This window comes from Leguminivora glycinivorella, chromosome 17 (genome assembly GCF_023078275.1).
Source record: "Leguminivora glycinivorella isolate SPB_JAAS2020 chromosome 17, LegGlyc_1.1, whole genome shotgun sequence".
NCBI lineage: Eukaryota > Metazoa > Arthropoda > Insecta > Lepidoptera > Tortricidae > Leguminivora > Leguminivora glycinivorella.
This window is the reverse complement of record NC_062987.1, coordinates 20,194,863-20,213,138: the sequence shown is the minus strand read 5'-3', so window position 1 is coordinate 20,213,138 and position 18,276 is coordinate 20,194,863. Positions and strand designations below refer to the sequence as shown.

Genomic DNA, 18,276 nt, shown 5'->3' with positions numbered 1-18,276 from the left:
TAATACTCGTACTTATCACTCATCAGCAGGGTTAGCACATGATTGCCGCGGGAGTATGTCGCCGCGAGATAGACTACCCGTCCTTATATCATTAATACAGTTAGAAGAAGACGTGTGATCTATCTCGCGGCGACATACTCCCGCGGCCATCATGTGCTAGGCCTACAGGTGCCGTGGCCGAATGGCATTTTTGCGACGCGAAACGAAAACGAAACGCCGCGAAAGATAGTCTGGCTCTGTCGCGCCAATACCGCACGAGCAATAGAGATAGATATCTACGAGCGTTTCGTTTCGTGAGCGTTTGTGCCATTCGGCTCCGTACCCAGATGTGTCGGAAGGCACGGCCGCTATTTTATACGTTACGGATATTTTATCGCGATATGAATCTAAAACCTAAACCACTAAAACGACCACTAAACAATAAAGTTAGAATAAGGATATTTCATCGAATGGTTTGCTTGGGCTTGTTTTAGGTGCACGCGGTCCGCGCGGCCTTACATTGTGCGCAATATCTTATATTATCTGATGATACTGGGACCGTTCTAAAGGCATGAAATTAGTGTCTAATTCTGCGAACCAGCTGTCTCCCAAGCCTAAAGAACATGATATACCGGCTCCAGGGGATTAGGAGCCGCTGTGCCCATTACATGACCTTGGCTGGCTCGTGGCTGCCAATCACGCTGACCTCCTTGGGTTCATCCTCTGGCTTGATCTTGGCCACGGACGCTGAGTTCTTGGACACGGCGAAGTTCATTATACCCCCTGGAATGAAGGGATTTTGTCAGTCTAGTCGACGGATGGAGTTTCATGGTAAACTCGAAAGAACTTGGGTTGTTGGTACTTAGAAAACTATTTATAAATACTAGCTTTTGCCCGCGGCTTCGCACGTGTTAGAAAGAGACAAAAAGTAGCCTATGTCACTCTCCATCCCTTCAACTATCTCCACTTAAAAAATCACGTCAATTCGTCGCTCCGTTTGGCCGTGAAAGACGGACAAACAAACAGACACATACACTTTCCCATTTGTTATATTAGTATGGATACAAATACTATAGATAGAAAGATAACAACTGGAACTCATGACTCAGAGACAAATGTTTATCGCATAAATAAATTCCCTTACCAGAATTTGAACCCAGGCTAGCCCAGCTAGTGAGCGGAAACAATTTTTGGCTGTTTCATAAATTTCCGTCATGATGCCGCTCGTTTTGGAACAGCCAAATTTTAACGGTCCTTTTTATTTTACTTTGTAGATACATGCCCTAGTTGCATAATCGACTTTTTTATATGTTATGGTAATGGCTTTAGATTCGCACTTCAAGTATCTTCTGTCATTATCATAATAGCTGTTTCTACCTCCAAAAGGAAACTTTATTGGCAACGTTTATACAACAGTTATACAATACAACATTTATGCATGGAGCTTTGCTTTGCTCAGTCGGCCCGAAAGTTTGGCCGCAAAACTGATATAACTCGCGCCTGTTCTGTTGGGCACAACTTTTAATACAGCGGGCATTTATATCCATATTTGGATTACGAAAATTGTTATAAAATATGAGAAAAACTTATGTCAGTCATTTTTTCTTACCGCATCCAGTGGTCTATAGAAATTCCGGTGTAATCGCTACAAATTCAGATAGGAGATATCGGAGATGGTGGAAGTTTGAATAAAACAGTCTGCAATTTTCGAATTAAACGCGAGCGAAGCCGCGGGGAAAAGCTAGTTATATATTTTCTGTTTCTGAGTGAGAACAGCTGGTGCAGCATGGTGCTACACAAACGGCTATATCTTTTGATTGCGTTGGCTTAATTCTTTCACAGCTCCAAGAGACAGAAGACTTGAGTATTTGGTATAAATTATAGCTTGATATCACTACGCGTTCCTGGGAAAAAAGGTCTTGACAGACAGACGGACGGACACCAAAGTCATCCTCATGGTTCCGTTTGTTTTCGAGGTACGAATCGCGGACGGTCTACAGCATATTATTTTTGGATACTATGCTATCGTCGGACGGTCAAGTGGTTATGTGGGTATATGGTTATAGTTTCTACATGGATGGAGTAACAGTGAACGCACCGCCCGCACTCTACCTTTGAAGTGGAACACGGCGCCGCCTAGCGCGCCGAGGATTCCAAACGAGACCAGCATCCATTTGATGACGCCCACCGCACGCTTCGGCCAGAAGAGTTGGTGTTTTAGCATGTTCACGAACGTCTTGTTTAGAGATAGACCCTGTAACAATAAGATTGATAGTTGGCAGCATTTCCTAGCCTCAAACACACAATCAAACCTGTTTCCCAGAGGAGTAATCAGAAATCACGGATTTCCATTTGCTACGATCCTGACAAACCACTATCGCTTCACACACTTTCATAACGTTTCTCATACACGCTCGTCGGTTTTGACTACAATCACTACAGGTGAGCACTTTTTATTTCTATTTCGCACACTCGTCCATTAAATTGTTACATAATTTTGTCCATCGCTGGCGCGGCGCGCCGCCAGTGCAGCTCAAGCCGCACTGGCAGGGTCGCCATGTGATGTGGGGGACTAAAGGACAAGTCGATTGTATGGAATATAGGTTTATTCTGTGTTGAATTACAATTAGCGGCAACTTATATACATAGTACGGTCAGGAGTTGTAGTGTGAGTGTGGCCTGTCACACTACACACCACCGCCTCAAACAATGCTAAATGAACTTGGTCTGACTCTAATTAATTATTTTATTGGTGTACTAGTATACTTTCAAGTAAACTTTGACTATGGAAAAGGCCCGAAATTTGAATTTTTCATTGGATGAGAAGCCATTGGATTTTGGTTAAAGCCTGGCCAGAAATCTATGACTACGTGCGTATGCGCCACGTTGCGGAATTTCTAGAGAACTACTTATTTTCTTTATAGTATACTATACTGAACTTTCACCGCATACATTAGAATAACAGCGCCCTCTTGACAGTATATATTTCTGGTCATGCTTTACAGTATGCATGATAAATGTTTAAAGAAGTTTTTCTACTTGTCGACTATAATCTGTCAATTAGGGCACCACAGACTAAACTATAAGTTGTGCTAACTTTTCAGTGTTGGATACTCTATGGCAGTTCCGACTCAATTATAATAAGCTCATTAACCCTTCAGGTGGCGAAATCCGGGAGCCGACCGCACGTAAAGTGGCAGGTAACCGGGAGCCGGACTTGAAATAAAAAGCTGTTGAGTGGCAAGGATACCGATAAAATGACAGAAAAAGTTTACCCTTGAGTGGCGGGGCCCTCACGGGTGGTCATCGCGAATGTCACTTGTGTTACAAAAATTATAATTTCTCAAAAAGTGTAGGGATGTTGTGCATAAACCATATATCACTGGATTCATTATGAAACGGCTAAAATCATTCCATAGCAAAAAAATACATTCCATTTATGTGAATTTTGCTAGACTCGATCAAATATCAGGTGGCTACGTTTTCCACTTCCATGTATTAAAGTAACTTTATTTAGGAAAACAAACACTAAATTGTATAAAAAAGTAATTCAGGGACTTAAATATACATTTATTTACACTTATATCCCTTTTTTTAACATATTACAGTACAATTTTTGCAAAAAAGACGGTTTTTAAACACGTGTCTCAAATATGGCAGGCGGTTGGTCCAATCAAATTGGGTCATATTTCAAGCTGTTTTGAAGTTGAGGGTGTTGGACCTTTACTGAATGCCGTTCTTGTTTAGTGACGAATGGTTCGTGCAAGTGTGAGGAAGCCAGATACAGTTTTAGACGGTTTTATTTATATATTTAGGTATATCGTCGCACGGGGTCCGGGAGCCGGTCCCTGCCACTTATCGGCTTGTTTTTCCCAGAGTCCGGCTCCCGGCGCCTGCCACTTAACGGAATGTTTTATAAAACGACCGTGGCACTTATCCCCTATGCAACTTGTAGCTCCGCCACCGCCACCTGAAGGGTTATAGTTGACTTTAGTTAACTGTAATAATTTCAAAAATAGAACTTCATACAATTTCTATACTAATTTGCGATACCTGGCAAATTTTCCTGCATCTGAAACAGATTTTTTTTATCTGTCGCGTTATCGGCCAATCAGAGACGGTTATTACAAACAATTGGTTGCTAGGTAATTTGATGTTGATACAACGGTGAACGACTCTATTAACATTAATTTTAACTTGCATGAATGATGATATTTCCGTCCATTGATGATGAAGATGATGACTCGTAGAAAAAGTATTGTATACAATAGTGATATAATTAAGCTTTTCTCTCTCGTACCGTACTATTAGGCCACTCAGCAAGCTTCGTGGCCTAAACATGGTACTCGACTGAAAAGCTTTGTATTATATCACGATTGTATAAAATACTATTTTACACCATGATGTGGTTTTATAACCTTATGTTTTCAATTTGTGCAAAATTAACAGTAGTCGATTAGTTTCGAAGGGGTTACAAAACTCTAAAACCTAATAAGTACCTTGAGATAAGTTATAACTGCAAATGTTTTATGTGTTGGAGAGACGGTTACCGTGTTAAATATTATTACTAATCTTATTAATACTTACACTTACTTTAAAAAAGTTTTTATTGAATTAAAAACTTAATTGTTTCACTCTTTAATACCTTTAACGTAGACAATGTTACCCTAGTTCAGAAACTTGATAAGAAGCAACCAAACTACGAGCAATTACGAAGTTTCTCAAAAGAAACTTGTGATGTCACGTCGCGGTTAGATGGGTCGCCGGGCGTGTTTTATTTATTATTTCGTGCTTTTTACGAGAATTAGAAAAACAAGAAACATTTAAGTGTTTTTTAAAGTGGCTGTAAGGAGTAGACTGTAATAATGTTTTGTAAAACTTTACATACACTACACATGTGTTGTGCAAAACAATACCTAATAACTAATAACAATAAAAATATAAAATGTGCAAAATGTGCCACAAAAAGAAAAAAAACTGATACCTATAGGTATATCTTTCGTACTTCGGTAGTTCAATAGATGCATGTATATCATCAGCAATATTCGTTCCAGTTTTGTCATGTCATCCGTGTGGTGAAGGGTTAAGAATTTCACCACCCCCTTTCTTCCCGTGGGTGTCGTAGAAGTCGACTGTGGGATATGGGTTAAATTGTGGCGTAGACAAGAGGCTGGCAACCTGTCACTTCAATGTCACAATTTGGATTTCTTTGAACCCCTTTCTGCCAAGAGTGGCACTAAAACTTAGAAGTTCATGTGCTCTGCCTACCCCTTTATGGGATACAGTCGTGATTATAATTATGTATGATTATATGTATGTATGTGTTTCTACATCACCAGGGTACGTACACTCTAAAAAATGAAGACCAACTAAGAGCAGTTTTCTCTTAGTTGACGTTAAGTTAATCACTACAATTACGATCTTATATAATTCAAATAAAGCTGATTACTAAAAACAACAAGGGAATGTATGATTGAACTAATTACTTAGGTGTTTTGTTATTCCTAACCATTGTACACCTTGAATCAATTATTAACTTGTTAGGCATAACTATGTAACATAGGTTGATTCAATCCTTAGTTGAACTTACTAAGGTAATTTAGTTAGCATAATTATTTTTCATGGAATTATTGAACAAGATCTTAATCGATTCAGTTACGTTGCAAAAGTAAGAGCAATCAAAATTACCTTATTTGATTTGTCTAAGATCTTATCAGGCTCGTATGGAATCAAGATGCTTGACTACGACTATCAAAATATTGATAGGAACAACCAAATTTTTTTTAGAGTGTAGCCAAATGGCACAAACGCTCACGAAACGAAACGCTCGTAGATCTATCTATCTCTATCGCTCGTGCGTGCTATTCGCGCGTCAGAGCCAGACTACCTTTCGAAGCGTTTCGTTTTCGTTTCCCGTCGTAGAAATGCCATTCGGCTACGGCACCAGGGGTCTCCAATTTAACATGAATCACTCAAATAAAATTCTACAAATTGAAGATTCAGGAAGTGCAATAGAAATACTGGTTACGAATTACGATAACGATAATATCGTAAGCGTTTGCATTTGGCTATGTACCAGTGGCGTAGCGTCTATACAACTCGATTCCCAACGGGTTCCTTAAAATTATGCAGTATCTGTTGAAGTCCATACAAAACAGAGCCCAAAAACCCCTCCGGCTTTACCAACAAAAATTTTCACGCGTCGCCACTGCTATGTACCCTGAACACACCACCTATGATTCAGAGGCCGTGAATTTTCCAACTTTTAAATTTATTCTAAGCTACTTAAAATTCAGTAATACAGCAATTTTACAACGACGGAAAATCCAGCAAATTATTGGTTAAGAAAAGGGCAAGTCAATTTCGAATCAAAAGAAAAGCCACATTGTAAGTGACACATGTTACTTTCTCAAGATATGAATAGACATGATTGTATGTTTGATATATTGGGTGAGCCGTGCGGTTTGAGTTATGAACATTTTTTTAAAACGCGATCATAGAAGGTATAGCAAATGCGCAGATTTTTTCATGTTTATCAAAATGCTTAAGTAGTTTAAATATGTAATGTCACATCTTAGAAATTAAATCTGTTTTATTACGTAATTAAATACCTACACAAGATTTCATAGGTGGTAGAATGATATCGAAATCTAACTTTTTTGTGTAGGTACCTATACATTTTAGTTAGCGTGCATTTTTCCTTGTACTTAAATGTAAATACTTGTCCTATATTGCATTGGTTATTAAAATCACTGCCATCTTAGCTTAGTCTGACTTTTTTCGCATATATTATATTTGTGCCAAATCTTTGATTTTTTCAACTTAAACTTAAGCCCGATACAACGGCCAATCTAAGCGCTCGGCAGTGCGCGGCCCAAGTTCCAGCAACAGGCCGCGCGCATGCAGTGCACTATTTACACGAATCATTTCGATCCACTTTTGACCCCCCTGTAGCTCAGTGCCTATTTCAAGTACAGATATAAAATTGTACCTATGTAATACTAGAACTAAAGCAGTATGCCAAATTTCATAGATATAGCTTTAGTAGATCCTGAAATATGACCCTGTGAAAATAGCTAATTTTGGCACTGACTTACTCATTCACTCACTCACTGATTTAAATAAATAGATAGGCATTTCAGTTCTCAGTGGAATTGCGTACGAGGAAATCTTTAATACGGTGTAATAAAAAATATTAAAGCTTATTCACGCAGTAGAATTCCTTAATTCACAGCCGTGTAAGCTCAGTTCCACGTGCGTTTATAATTTTATTTTTCTTTGCAGAGGAAAACATGGAAAATGAATAAATAAATTCGTGAGAAAAAAATAATTCAGAAACGAAACGCAACGTTTAATAATTATATTTACACGAGAGACTTTGTACAGTCATCAGCAAGAACATCGCATAAAAAGAAGGCCGCATAAATCTCCGACACAAGCTTATTTCTAGAGCCATAAGACGTGTGAGATATTTCTTCTTCTTATTTTTATTGTAGGTACGATGACTGTAAGACTCCAATGGTGACTTGACTATTTAATCAGTAGGTACACGGTTGTACTCACGTTATTATATCGCGACTGTTGCGACATGTTTCGAATCATTTAGGAGACCCGTCCTCAGGCATGAGTGCTCGCGGTGGCTCGACTCTGTGCTCTGTGTCTTTTTAAATAAACTGACCAGTGATTGACTTTAGTCGCACCTGATGGAAAGTGACGACAACGCCGAAGTAAAGTAAAATCCATAATCCTACGGACCAAATTGACAAGTAAGTGTGAACGAATGTTGCCACAGTTTGGCCAGTGTCGTTCTTATCGATATTAAAATTATAAGTATTATTACATCGTAGATTTAAGGTGCACCCAGACGGGACAATGAAATTGGCAAATTGATCGGCTAATCAATATACCTACTTTTTCTGTGATTTCGACAGATCAAAAGGTCTGTAGACCGCTAATTAGAGATATTTTTTTAATTTCGAAGCAGCAATAATATTATTCGAAAATTATATAGATATTTATGATATACTTGCCATAGCGTGACAGATAATTTATTATCGTCGGACATGGTATTTTATTTTTTACCTACAGGCTCGGAAACCTTTTTATGTTTTAAAACTAGTGGGTAAAAATGCATGGTATCCATCCACTACCTCGAAGATACATAGAACAAACCAAAATGTGTACCTCTTATTTGAAACTCATATACTTATTCTTGATTTAAACTTGTCTGTTGTATGTACTTTACAGCTTGTCGATATATTGTTATCGACATATACCCTTCCCTATTTTAATTTTGCTGTTCCTGGTATCATTTTACCTGTCAGTCATTTGTCAATTTAGTCCGTAGGATTATGAATTTTACTTTAGTAGCTCACTGGTTCTGTAATAGCCTATTCACTCTAGATTTGAAGACACCCAGATTGTAATGAACCGGGAATACAGAAGAGGGGAGTATGTTCTATTCCTTCAGTTCGCATTAGGAAAGAAGAGGCAAACCTCTTCGTGCGAATGAAAGGTAGGTCGACAGCGTAAGGGTAAAACCTCTCCCCGGGCCTGGTTATCCAGTGATGGAAAGCGGAAGGAGGAATCAAAACCTGTGTGTGCTCACTTACTTCTTCGACCCAGAACAGGGGCGCATAAGTGTTAGGCATGTCCTTGCAGAGGTCCAGCTTTTCAGTGTTCAGCAGAAGCATGTTGAACTGTACGCGCTGGCGAGCCACCATCGGTGTTCCGCTTATCTGTATTGACAAAAAATCTTTAAAGTCAAAGTAAATTTTATTTTTCTAGTAGGCATACGAACGTCAAATAAAGCTACGCCGGCTCTAACCCTACGCCTCAGCCTTGAGAAGATTTCAGTCTCCCCTCAATCTGAGGAGGAACTTCTTCTGGGCGGGCCATTTATAAGGGAACATCACTATCGACGTGACATGTCCCTGATATCCCTACGCTTCAGAATTAACGGCTGAGAGAGCTTTGTTTGCTTGAAATTTACGTTTGTACGAGTATTATAGGCTTCCAATAAACTGAATAATTATGTGGTGGTGGCCAGGGGCCGTAGCCGAATGGCAGGGAACGAAAGCGAAACACCGCGAAAGGTAGGCTCTGTCGCGCCAATACGCAAGAGCGATAGAGATAGATATCTACGAGCGTTTCGTTTCGTGAGAGTTTGTGCCATTCGGCTACGTACCCTGGTGTTTTTACTTTAACACTTTTGAAAGTTTGAACCGATTTCAAAGACTCCTGATGGTAAGCGATAAAGGCCGCCTTGCCCGTGATGTCAGCTTAAGCCACAGACCAACCCCTATAGACATCCATTACAAGACGACTCGCGGTCGCCAGCCTGAGGTGTGTACGTAGTTTATGTTATAGTATAGTATAGACATAGAGTTAAGTTTGCATGCCACATTGTATAGACAGTCTTAATACAGTCGTCTACGGAATCGTACATGTGTTTCATTTAATCGGCTCCACACCACATGGCGACCGTGACATCGTTTTACGCGAGCGCCGCCGCGACGAGGGCGCCTGACATCAGCATTTTTAGTCGTGTGAATATATAATTAACAGTGAGACGCGAGCAAATGCATAAGTGATTGCACGAGGGACATAATTAAATTACCAAGTGAAATACACTAAATAAAAAATTTAATAAATAACATGGGTAACAGCTACAGCAAACAGGAGGAGAAAGAGGTCGTTATAACCCAAAATGCGGTCGGATCAAACGACGCAACAGGCACAAACGAGCATACTAGAATAAATAACATTCTTATAACCGTGTTGTTCGTGGTTTTGGCTCTCATCGTTTGCTGCGGACTGTACAAGTTCTTAAAGAAAGCACATGAAAAATATGTGCAGAAAGCAGTGAGGCGAGAAGTATGGACACGTCTGCAGACCAGGCTGTCAATGAAGAGGTCGACGCCAACCACAGACGAGGCGGAGGAAGGTGTTTAAGCAGAGCACGGGAGACGGAAGGACAGAGGATGAACTTTAACGTGATTACGCGCGTGTGAAGTGAAAAGTGTGAAAGTTTCTGTACGTCAAAGTGATGTCAAGGGTATGGATTTAGATTTAAAAAATATATACGATAAGTTAGAAAAAATAAGAGTTGATCTACGAAAATTAGGTGAGGTTAAACGGCAACAAAAGCTAGGTTTAGAAAAAATCAATGATGCGCAATTAATATATGAGGACTATAAACAGTTAATTGCATCTCTTCATGTCGATGACCTGTCAAAAGAATGCATAAGTTCGGAATTATTGTGCGAGAAAATAGACGAAGTTTATAATAAAATTTTACAGTATAAAGCTATAGAAAGTGTATCCGTAAAACCAACTACAATGGCGAAACAATTTGAAATACGAGAAGCTAATAGCATAATCCCAATTTTAGATGATAAAGAGGAAACTGTCGAAAGAATGATAGCAGGAATAGAAATGTTAGATGACATGTTAACAGATAGTAGCGAAAAGAAATTGCTGATTTCTTTTGTTCTAAAAACACGACTCAACAAAATTGCACAGTTAAAACTTAAGTCTAAATATGACACCGCTACCCAACTAGTAGCCGATATAAAAAAATATTTGCTACCCAAGAAATCCGCAAACTCTCTTTTGCTACAGTTAAATAATATATCACAAAAGGATATGTCTATTGTCCAATACGGTGATAAAATAGAGGAGTTGTTCATTGGTCTAACGATAGCGCAAGCCGACGGGAAATCGGCCGCTTGTGATATTTTAAGACCAATCAACGAGTCCCTGGCCATAAAAAAATTTACAGATGGGTTGAGAAACCGCCGTCTCAGTACCATTCTAGCTGCAAGAGAATACACTGAGCTGAAGGAGGCCGTCAGAGCGGCCCAGGATGAAGAGCTGGCACGACCCCAGCACGAGCCCGTAATCATGAATGTGAACCGCGGCTACACGCGAGGTACACAGCAGCCCCAGCGCTACGCCTGGCGCGGGCGCGGGACGAGCTACCAGTATTATCGAGCTCGAGCCTACCAAAACACATGGACCCGCTACTCCACAAATAGAGGTACTGTCCCTAGCAATAATTTCCATAGGGGTCGCGGACAACGTGCGATTTTTAGGGGACATAGCGGAACTCGAGCGAGCCGTGGACGCCGAGGGAACGTGTATACATGTACACACGAACCGCAGACCTCCCACGATACAACAAGAGACGAGACAGACAGAATACAGTTTTTTCGATCATAAAGTTTTAACCATATGTGACGGATTAGACTACATAAATTTCACCGCCGGTAGCAAAAATCTTGTTCTCATGATTGACAATGGCGCACGTATATCAATTCTACAACAAAGTAAAGTTCCCATAGAATCACGGATATATGAGAAGAGTACTATAATATCAGGCGTTGGTGGTAGTATCATAAGTACACATGTTGCTGACGTGACTTTAAACTACGGTAATACAATATCATTTGTACATAGATTTCATATATTGCAGGATCATGATATGCCATGTCATGCGAACGGTGTTCTCGGACTTGACTTTATGAGAACTTATAGTGCAATTATAGACCTTACGACTGACGAACTCACTTTACACCGTGGGAACGAAAGGTGTGTGTTACAAATACAAAGAGGCAGCGATAGCGAAACACACACACAACACAATACAGAATACAGTCGTCTACGGAATCGTACATGTGTTTCATTTAATCGGCTCCACACCACAAGCCTTCCTAGTATTTGCACTGATATAAGCGCGGGCGCTCGCCGTGCCCGATCAGTATCGACCAAGTAACAGACCCGAAAGCAGCGCGTGTCTTTCGCACAAAAAAATTGGAAAAGGGTATTTTGATGCCTTAAAGATGTCCACCTGTAGTGTGAAATGGTGTGGAAAGGTAACAAGAAGCTCAAATTTAAAAACAGACGGCATTACATTCCACAAATAAGTCATATTTATAATTTATTCAGAGCCGGCATAGGTCAACTTACATTGGCCACTTACGCGTCAGTAGAGGGACAGTCATACTTCTGTCCCTTTTCATCTGGCGCGACTGCCCGCCGTCCTTGAAACGGCCAATCACAGCGCGCTTAACACATTCCCCGCCCGCTCCTCGCACCCCAAACACTGGTGACTCGTATCGCGAACAAAATATACAAGATTGCTACTCTATAGGAGGTTCTCTGTGGCTTAAGCAGAGGTGGCTCACTCAGCGATTCTATCGTCGCGCTACAAGTACATGCCGGCGGCCGCAAGTTCGCGGCCCATTCAGTGGTGACGACCTTCGCGCGGCGCAATAGAATTCAATGTCGGCTGCTCTCGTGCGAGCCGTTTTTTACTGTAGATAAGAATTTAGAATGGCGGCATTTTGTGCACCTCAAAGGAGTGAGCCTTCTGTACTTGTACTATTGTATATTCTGTGGCTTAAGATTGGTCTAAATTGTTTTGTGAAGGTTTCAAGGTCGTATCGGTCCGGAAACAACGCAGACACAAGTACACAGTTTAGCGAGACTGGAAGTTTCATCCGGTTTTACACGTGCTAACAATTTACAATACATTGTATATCGAGAAATTTGTATACCTTTAATACGAGCAATTTTTGTTTATATGCGCAGCAGAGCCAAGTCCAGCAAAAAAGCGGCACGGCCGTACCGTATATTGATTTATATATACCTTCGATTTCGGAAACAGCTAGAATTTGTTATGTGGTGGTTTTCGGCGATGAAAAATCGATCAAGCTTAGTCATAGGTCTCGGAAAACGCGAATTTTCGAGTTTCCATTCATTTTTATTTCGCATTACTAAACGAAAAATACGGTATATTATTGTATGGTATATCATCTAAAAGCACGATACAATACATTAGAACTTCGAGCGAAACCTTAAACATAATTAGGTACGCAAAATGATCTTTGAGACATAAAACACCACAATTTATCGACCACTCACGTATATACAATTCCCACTTAAACCAGATGTTCGTGAAATCGCGCTAATTAGTGTAGTAATGCAATTTTAAACTCCAGAATTAAATAGCAAACAACACTCGTTATGAGTTCTGCGAAGCTACCTGAACGCTGGATTTTAATTTGTGCTTTTGCTAGTATGACATAAAACGGTTTATTGGTTCCCATAACTTCTTAACGCCGTGGCTTGCGTGGGCGACGGTCGCGCGACCGTCGCCCACGCAAGACACGGTGTAAGTCATAATGTCCACATTTTATTTAGTCACAATTTGACATAATTTGATTTTTCTGAGAAACGCGTAACTTTTTAAGATTGCCAAAAAACAAACCTAACCTAACCAATCTATACATAGATGATGATGATGATGAGAATCTATATATAGATGACCTTAATGAAAACCCTGAAAAGTGAACCGTTTCAGAATTATGACTAATGATAATCTGGCAACCATTACATTATGACTTGTGATCATTATGTCAAAGAAAGGGATCCGCATAAAAACACTTATAAAAGTAAAATAAGTATTTTTTTTCTGCAGTGATACTGGATGTATTCTGGTAGCTCGTCACTGAGGGTATCTAACAGATCCCGTGCTGATTAGTGATTGAACGCCCTAGAAGATCTTCCCTTTGACGTTGAAACATTTTGGAAAAATAATTTAAGAAGGTAATTTTTGTATGCCAATTGATCCCATTCCTATCCCCGATCAAACTTTGTATAGTACCAAAAACTTAACCGTGGTCGATGTAACTGAGCCTTATTCAGCCTAGTTCTCCCTTCGTTACCCGCCCATCTATTTTAATGTGGATTAACGTGACTACTGTCAAAATATTACATAAAAATATATACTGTAATTAATGGTTCTAGTACGTATGTAATTTTTGAGGACTGCTCTACTTCTCCATACAAATGCTATTTTACGACACGTTTACATTATCGGGAATACCGAGTAACTTATGCTAAAGTCATAAATACAGAAAAGCTCTGTTTAGGACACGTTATTTAATTGAGCTTACACAAGCTCAGTATATAGTAATGAGTTTCAAGCTTAAGTAATAAGCATTATAATTACTTAGTATTATAATTACTTTAGTCCATACCCTATATTACATTAATTACCTAGACAACTACCACGCCGCAACAGTTTTAGTTTTCAAGAAATTATTCGGAGTGAACACAGAAGTTAACACGTTCACTGCAATTAGCTTAACTGGCCAATCAACTGTACTGCATTGAACGTGTTAATTTGATGTGAATTACGGATAATTTAACCCCATTCCAAGGGTTAATCGACGAGTAATCAAACCTAGAGGCCTGGTCTAAACGTTTAAATAGTTTAAAGTTTTAAAACTGGCTTAGGTCAACTAGAAATACTATAAATCTTTATAAATCTTAAAATGGAAATAATGAATGAATACAAGATCTCAAGATTGACTTCGATGGCTTTGGACGAATTCTATTTTATTAGGTTATAGATTACTACTCGTCCGTTAACGAGTGACATTTTATAGCAGCGGTTTAATAAATAGCAGAGTTTCACGACTCGACTGTGACATTTATTTATTTATTTATTTATTTATGTTAAGGAGAACCAACAGCTATTAAACTAACAGTGTACAACAAGATATGATTCAGAAAGCCAATTACAGGATCTCACAGATAGAATACAGATAGAGACACTTACTTACTATGTCGCTGTAAATTCAGACCTTACCCTTAAAACTAAATTAGTGAGCGAGCCCTTTTGAAAACACCGTAGTCCTGCTAAAATATGACGGTTCTAGTGTCACTTTGGAATTATTAAAATGGACTTTCCACAATTATCTATCACACAACAATTACAATCACAATTATCGAAGGTCTGTCTCTCAATGAATAGTTTCAAGTTCTTTTCATGAAGTCCCTAAATACCCTAAAATACAGGACCACAAAAAAGACTTCAGACGCTAAAACAAAGATTTATACGAACCGGTTCAAAGTCGATCTCGATGCCATGCTCATTGACGTCGGGGTTCAACCCCTTACAATTGGCCACTAGCGACGGGTCGCTGTCCAGGAAATGGGGCATGGAGACATACATCGGGGCCCCAACGCATTTCGTCACGTCCATGAGGCCCTTTAGTGGGCATTTGTCAGGGGCCTCGCAGAAACAGTTGAGTTCGGGATCGTTGGCCAAGTCTCCGATGTTAGCGATGTATCGGTTGGTTTTGATGCCGCGGTATGAGGTCTTCTTTTGGTACCAGGGTTTGAAAGATCTGCCAGGATTGAAAATAATTCTGTGTCAAAAGTGAGTAGCTAAATTAAAGATTGCCAACAAAACCAACAACAATGTTGCCACTTTTTAGGGTTCCGTAGTCAACTAGGAACCCTTATAGTTTCGCCATGTCTGTCTGTCCGTCCGTCCGTCCGCGGATAATCTCAGTAACCGTAATCACTAGAAAGCTGAAATTTGGTACCAATATGTATATCAATCACGCTAACAAAGTGCAAAAATAATAAATGGAAAAAAATGTTTTATTAGGGTGTCCCCTACATGTAAAGTGGGAGCTGATATTTTTTTTCATTCCAACCCCAACACGTGATATATTGTTGGATAGGTATTAAAAAATGAATAAGGGTTTGCTAAGATCGTTTTCTGATAATATTAATAGTTTCGGAAATAATCGCTTCTAAATGAAAAAAAAGTGCGTCCCCCCCTCTAACTTTTGAACCCTATGTTCAAAAAATATGAAAAAAATCACAATAGTAGAACTTTATGAAAACTTTCTAGGAAAATTATTTTGAACTTGATAGGTTTAGTAGTTTTTGAGAAAAATACGGAAAACTACGGAACCCTACGCTGAGCGTGACCCGACACGCTCTTGGCCGGTTTTTTAATATCTACTTTTGTTGCCAGACTATGATTACGTACCATCAATTTTAGAACCGAAGCTAGGTCGAACAAAAGCTAACAGTGCTTCCTTCTTTCTAAGTTCAATTTCATACACCACCGAATCACTCTGAGGTCAAAATAGGCTCGGCATTTCAAGACCGAAAAAAAAACAATTTCACCGTTCTAGAAAGTTTGTATATAAATGATAATAGAAAGAAGTTACCTGCACAAATCACCAGAAAACGACTGCAGCCTGTCAAACTCTGTCAAAAACGGCGGGAAGACAGTGCCATCCGTCCCCCCGTACTCATTGCAATGGTCCCTCCACATCTCCTGCTTGTCTTTACCGTCCACAGCAAGAACTTGGCCTACGTCCATGACGTTCTTTTTGCCTCGACTCACGGTGATCACTTTTGGGTCTACTGTGCCGTTGCGCTATGAAAAAAAAGTGTTTTAAAAGATATTTATTTGGAATAACGACGGATGCACTACGCGTAATATCGGAATTTAGTGTTTGGTTCAAAACTGTAAACTTAAAGGTTTGATTGAAGTAATAAATGATATTAGTTATGAGTAGTTTTAGATATTTTTTAAAGAAATGTCACTTTTAAATTTATTCTAAGCCTAGTTATTGTGCCAATTTGAGAGCCCACGTTGGGTGCCAATCTATAATACATTAGATACCATGTAGGGCACCAATATATGTTACATTGAAGCCCACGGTGGGCGCCAATCTATGTTACATTGAAGGCCACGTTGGGCGCCAATCTATGTTACATTAAAGCCCACGTTGGGCGCCAATCTATGTTACATTGAAGCTCACGTTGGACGCCAATACATGTTACATTCAAGCCCACATTGGGCGCCAATCTATGCTACATTGCAGCCCACCTTGGGCGCCGATCTATGCTACATTGAAGTCCACGTTGGGCGCCAATCTATGTTATATTGGCGCCCAACGTGGGCTCAGAGGTTGACAGATCGCCAAATATTTAAAAATTGTTGTAATAATAAAAAGTGCACTTACCGCACCAAAAATAGAGAACCTAAACTGGTTATTAGGCTCCAGAATCAAGCCAGGAGGTCCTTCCTTCTTCAAAGCAGTACACACTGCTTTTGGAGCAAACTCTGTTCTGGCACAATTTATGGTGAGACCTCTGAAGAGGACATCCAGGGCTTTGACTCTGAGGAAAATGTCGTCAGGGTTGTCGAAAATGCCGTTGAGGGCCTTGTTGATCATGTTGAGCATGGCTGGCTTGTCGCGGTAGACTACTGTTGCCATACCCTGGTAAACCGAGGTATTAACGCAAATTAATAATTATGCAAAAGAAGAACTAGCCTACGCCAAAATCTTGGGATTAGTTGTCAAAGCGGACCCCAGGCTCCCATGAGCAGTGGCAAAAACGCCGGGATAACGCAAGGAGGATGATGATGAAGAACTAGCCTAATATTGGAGTATGTTTTGAAGCCAAGCCGATATTTTGTCGGATACAACTTATATCACTTATCACTTTTAAGAATAGGACAGTCACTTTTATCGACTTATAGAGTGTAAGTATCTTGCTTAAGCTAACCGTATACTTTAATGATATATTCTCCTTATCAACATATAATTATACTAGTAGGTAAGGCATGGTAATGACCTTTTCTCTGATCAGACCTTTTCCTCACAGCTCTAGTTTCTTCCAGCCATTAGATTAATACTTTAGTAGTCTTCTTGAAATTGATAATATTTTCTAGTGGGTACTAGCAAAAAGAGCGGTGGTGTTTTCCTCTCTTATAAGACCCAGTACTGACAGTTTTGGCTTCTTCATGTCCTCAGAAGTCAGAACCCATCTACCCTCTTACCGCCATAACTACCTCTATGGGTGAGGAATAACTATTTTACTAGTCTCATATTGTCCTAACAGGTTCTCGGGTTCTCTTGTAGTAAATGATATCTTGTACCAACCAACATAAATGGATGCGGCATGGTGATAACCTCTTCTCCGGTAAGACCTGGTCCCGACTTTTCCGGTTTGAAGTAGAAAACGTCCACCTTCTTGTAGTTGATTGTGTCTTCTGCGTCGTTCTCTTCTACTTCCACTTTCTCTTTCCATTCTCTGAGGGTGAAATAATAATATTTTACAATATGACAAGGTTACCTATAAGCCCATGTCCAGTTTTGAAGAATAACAACTATTTAGGATATAATTATGTATTGTTTTAATGAACATAATGTAATAGAAATAGTGGTGATCCGTTTAGGGGCGTATTTGGTATCGTATTCTTATTCGCACCCTAAGTGCGTTTTTACATTATCAAATCCGATATCGGTTTTCAAAGGCAAACATCTAAGATGGCGGCTTAAATGTATGATATATCGGTCCTACATCCGATATCGGATCGGATAATGTGGAAACGCACAAAACATAGGGATTTGACGAGTGGCGAGTTTGGGGGGAAGATGAATGTACGATGTGCCCCACGGAGGAAAAAAA

At 39.7% G+C, this 18,276-nt stretch overlaps 1 protein-coding gene across 1 annotated transcript in view; it reads right to left on the bottom strand.

The window, feature by feature from the left end:
- Positions 1–643: 643 nt before the first annotated feature.
- LOC125235515 (sensory neuron membrane protein 1-like) overlaps positions 644–18,276 on the bottom strand; it is a 29,919-nt gene continuing 12,286 nt past the window's right edge. The window contains exons 3-9 of the mRNA XM_048142092.1: positions 17,748–17,898; positions 16,824–17,081; positions 16,020–16,231; positions 14,894–15,179; positions 8,592–8,717; positions 2,092–2,233; positions 644–762 (exon numbers count right to left, since the gene is read on the bottom strand). Of these exons, the coding sequence (XP_047998049.1) occupies positions 644–762; positions 2,092–2,233; positions 8,592–8,717; positions 14,894–15,179; positions 16,020–16,231; positions 16,824–17,081; positions 17,748–17,898 (1,294 nt within the window). The remainder of the gene's footprint in view (positions 763–2,091; positions 2,234–8,591; positions 8,718–14,893; positions 15,180–16,019; positions 16,232–16,823; positions 17,082–17,747; positions 17,899–18,276) is intronic.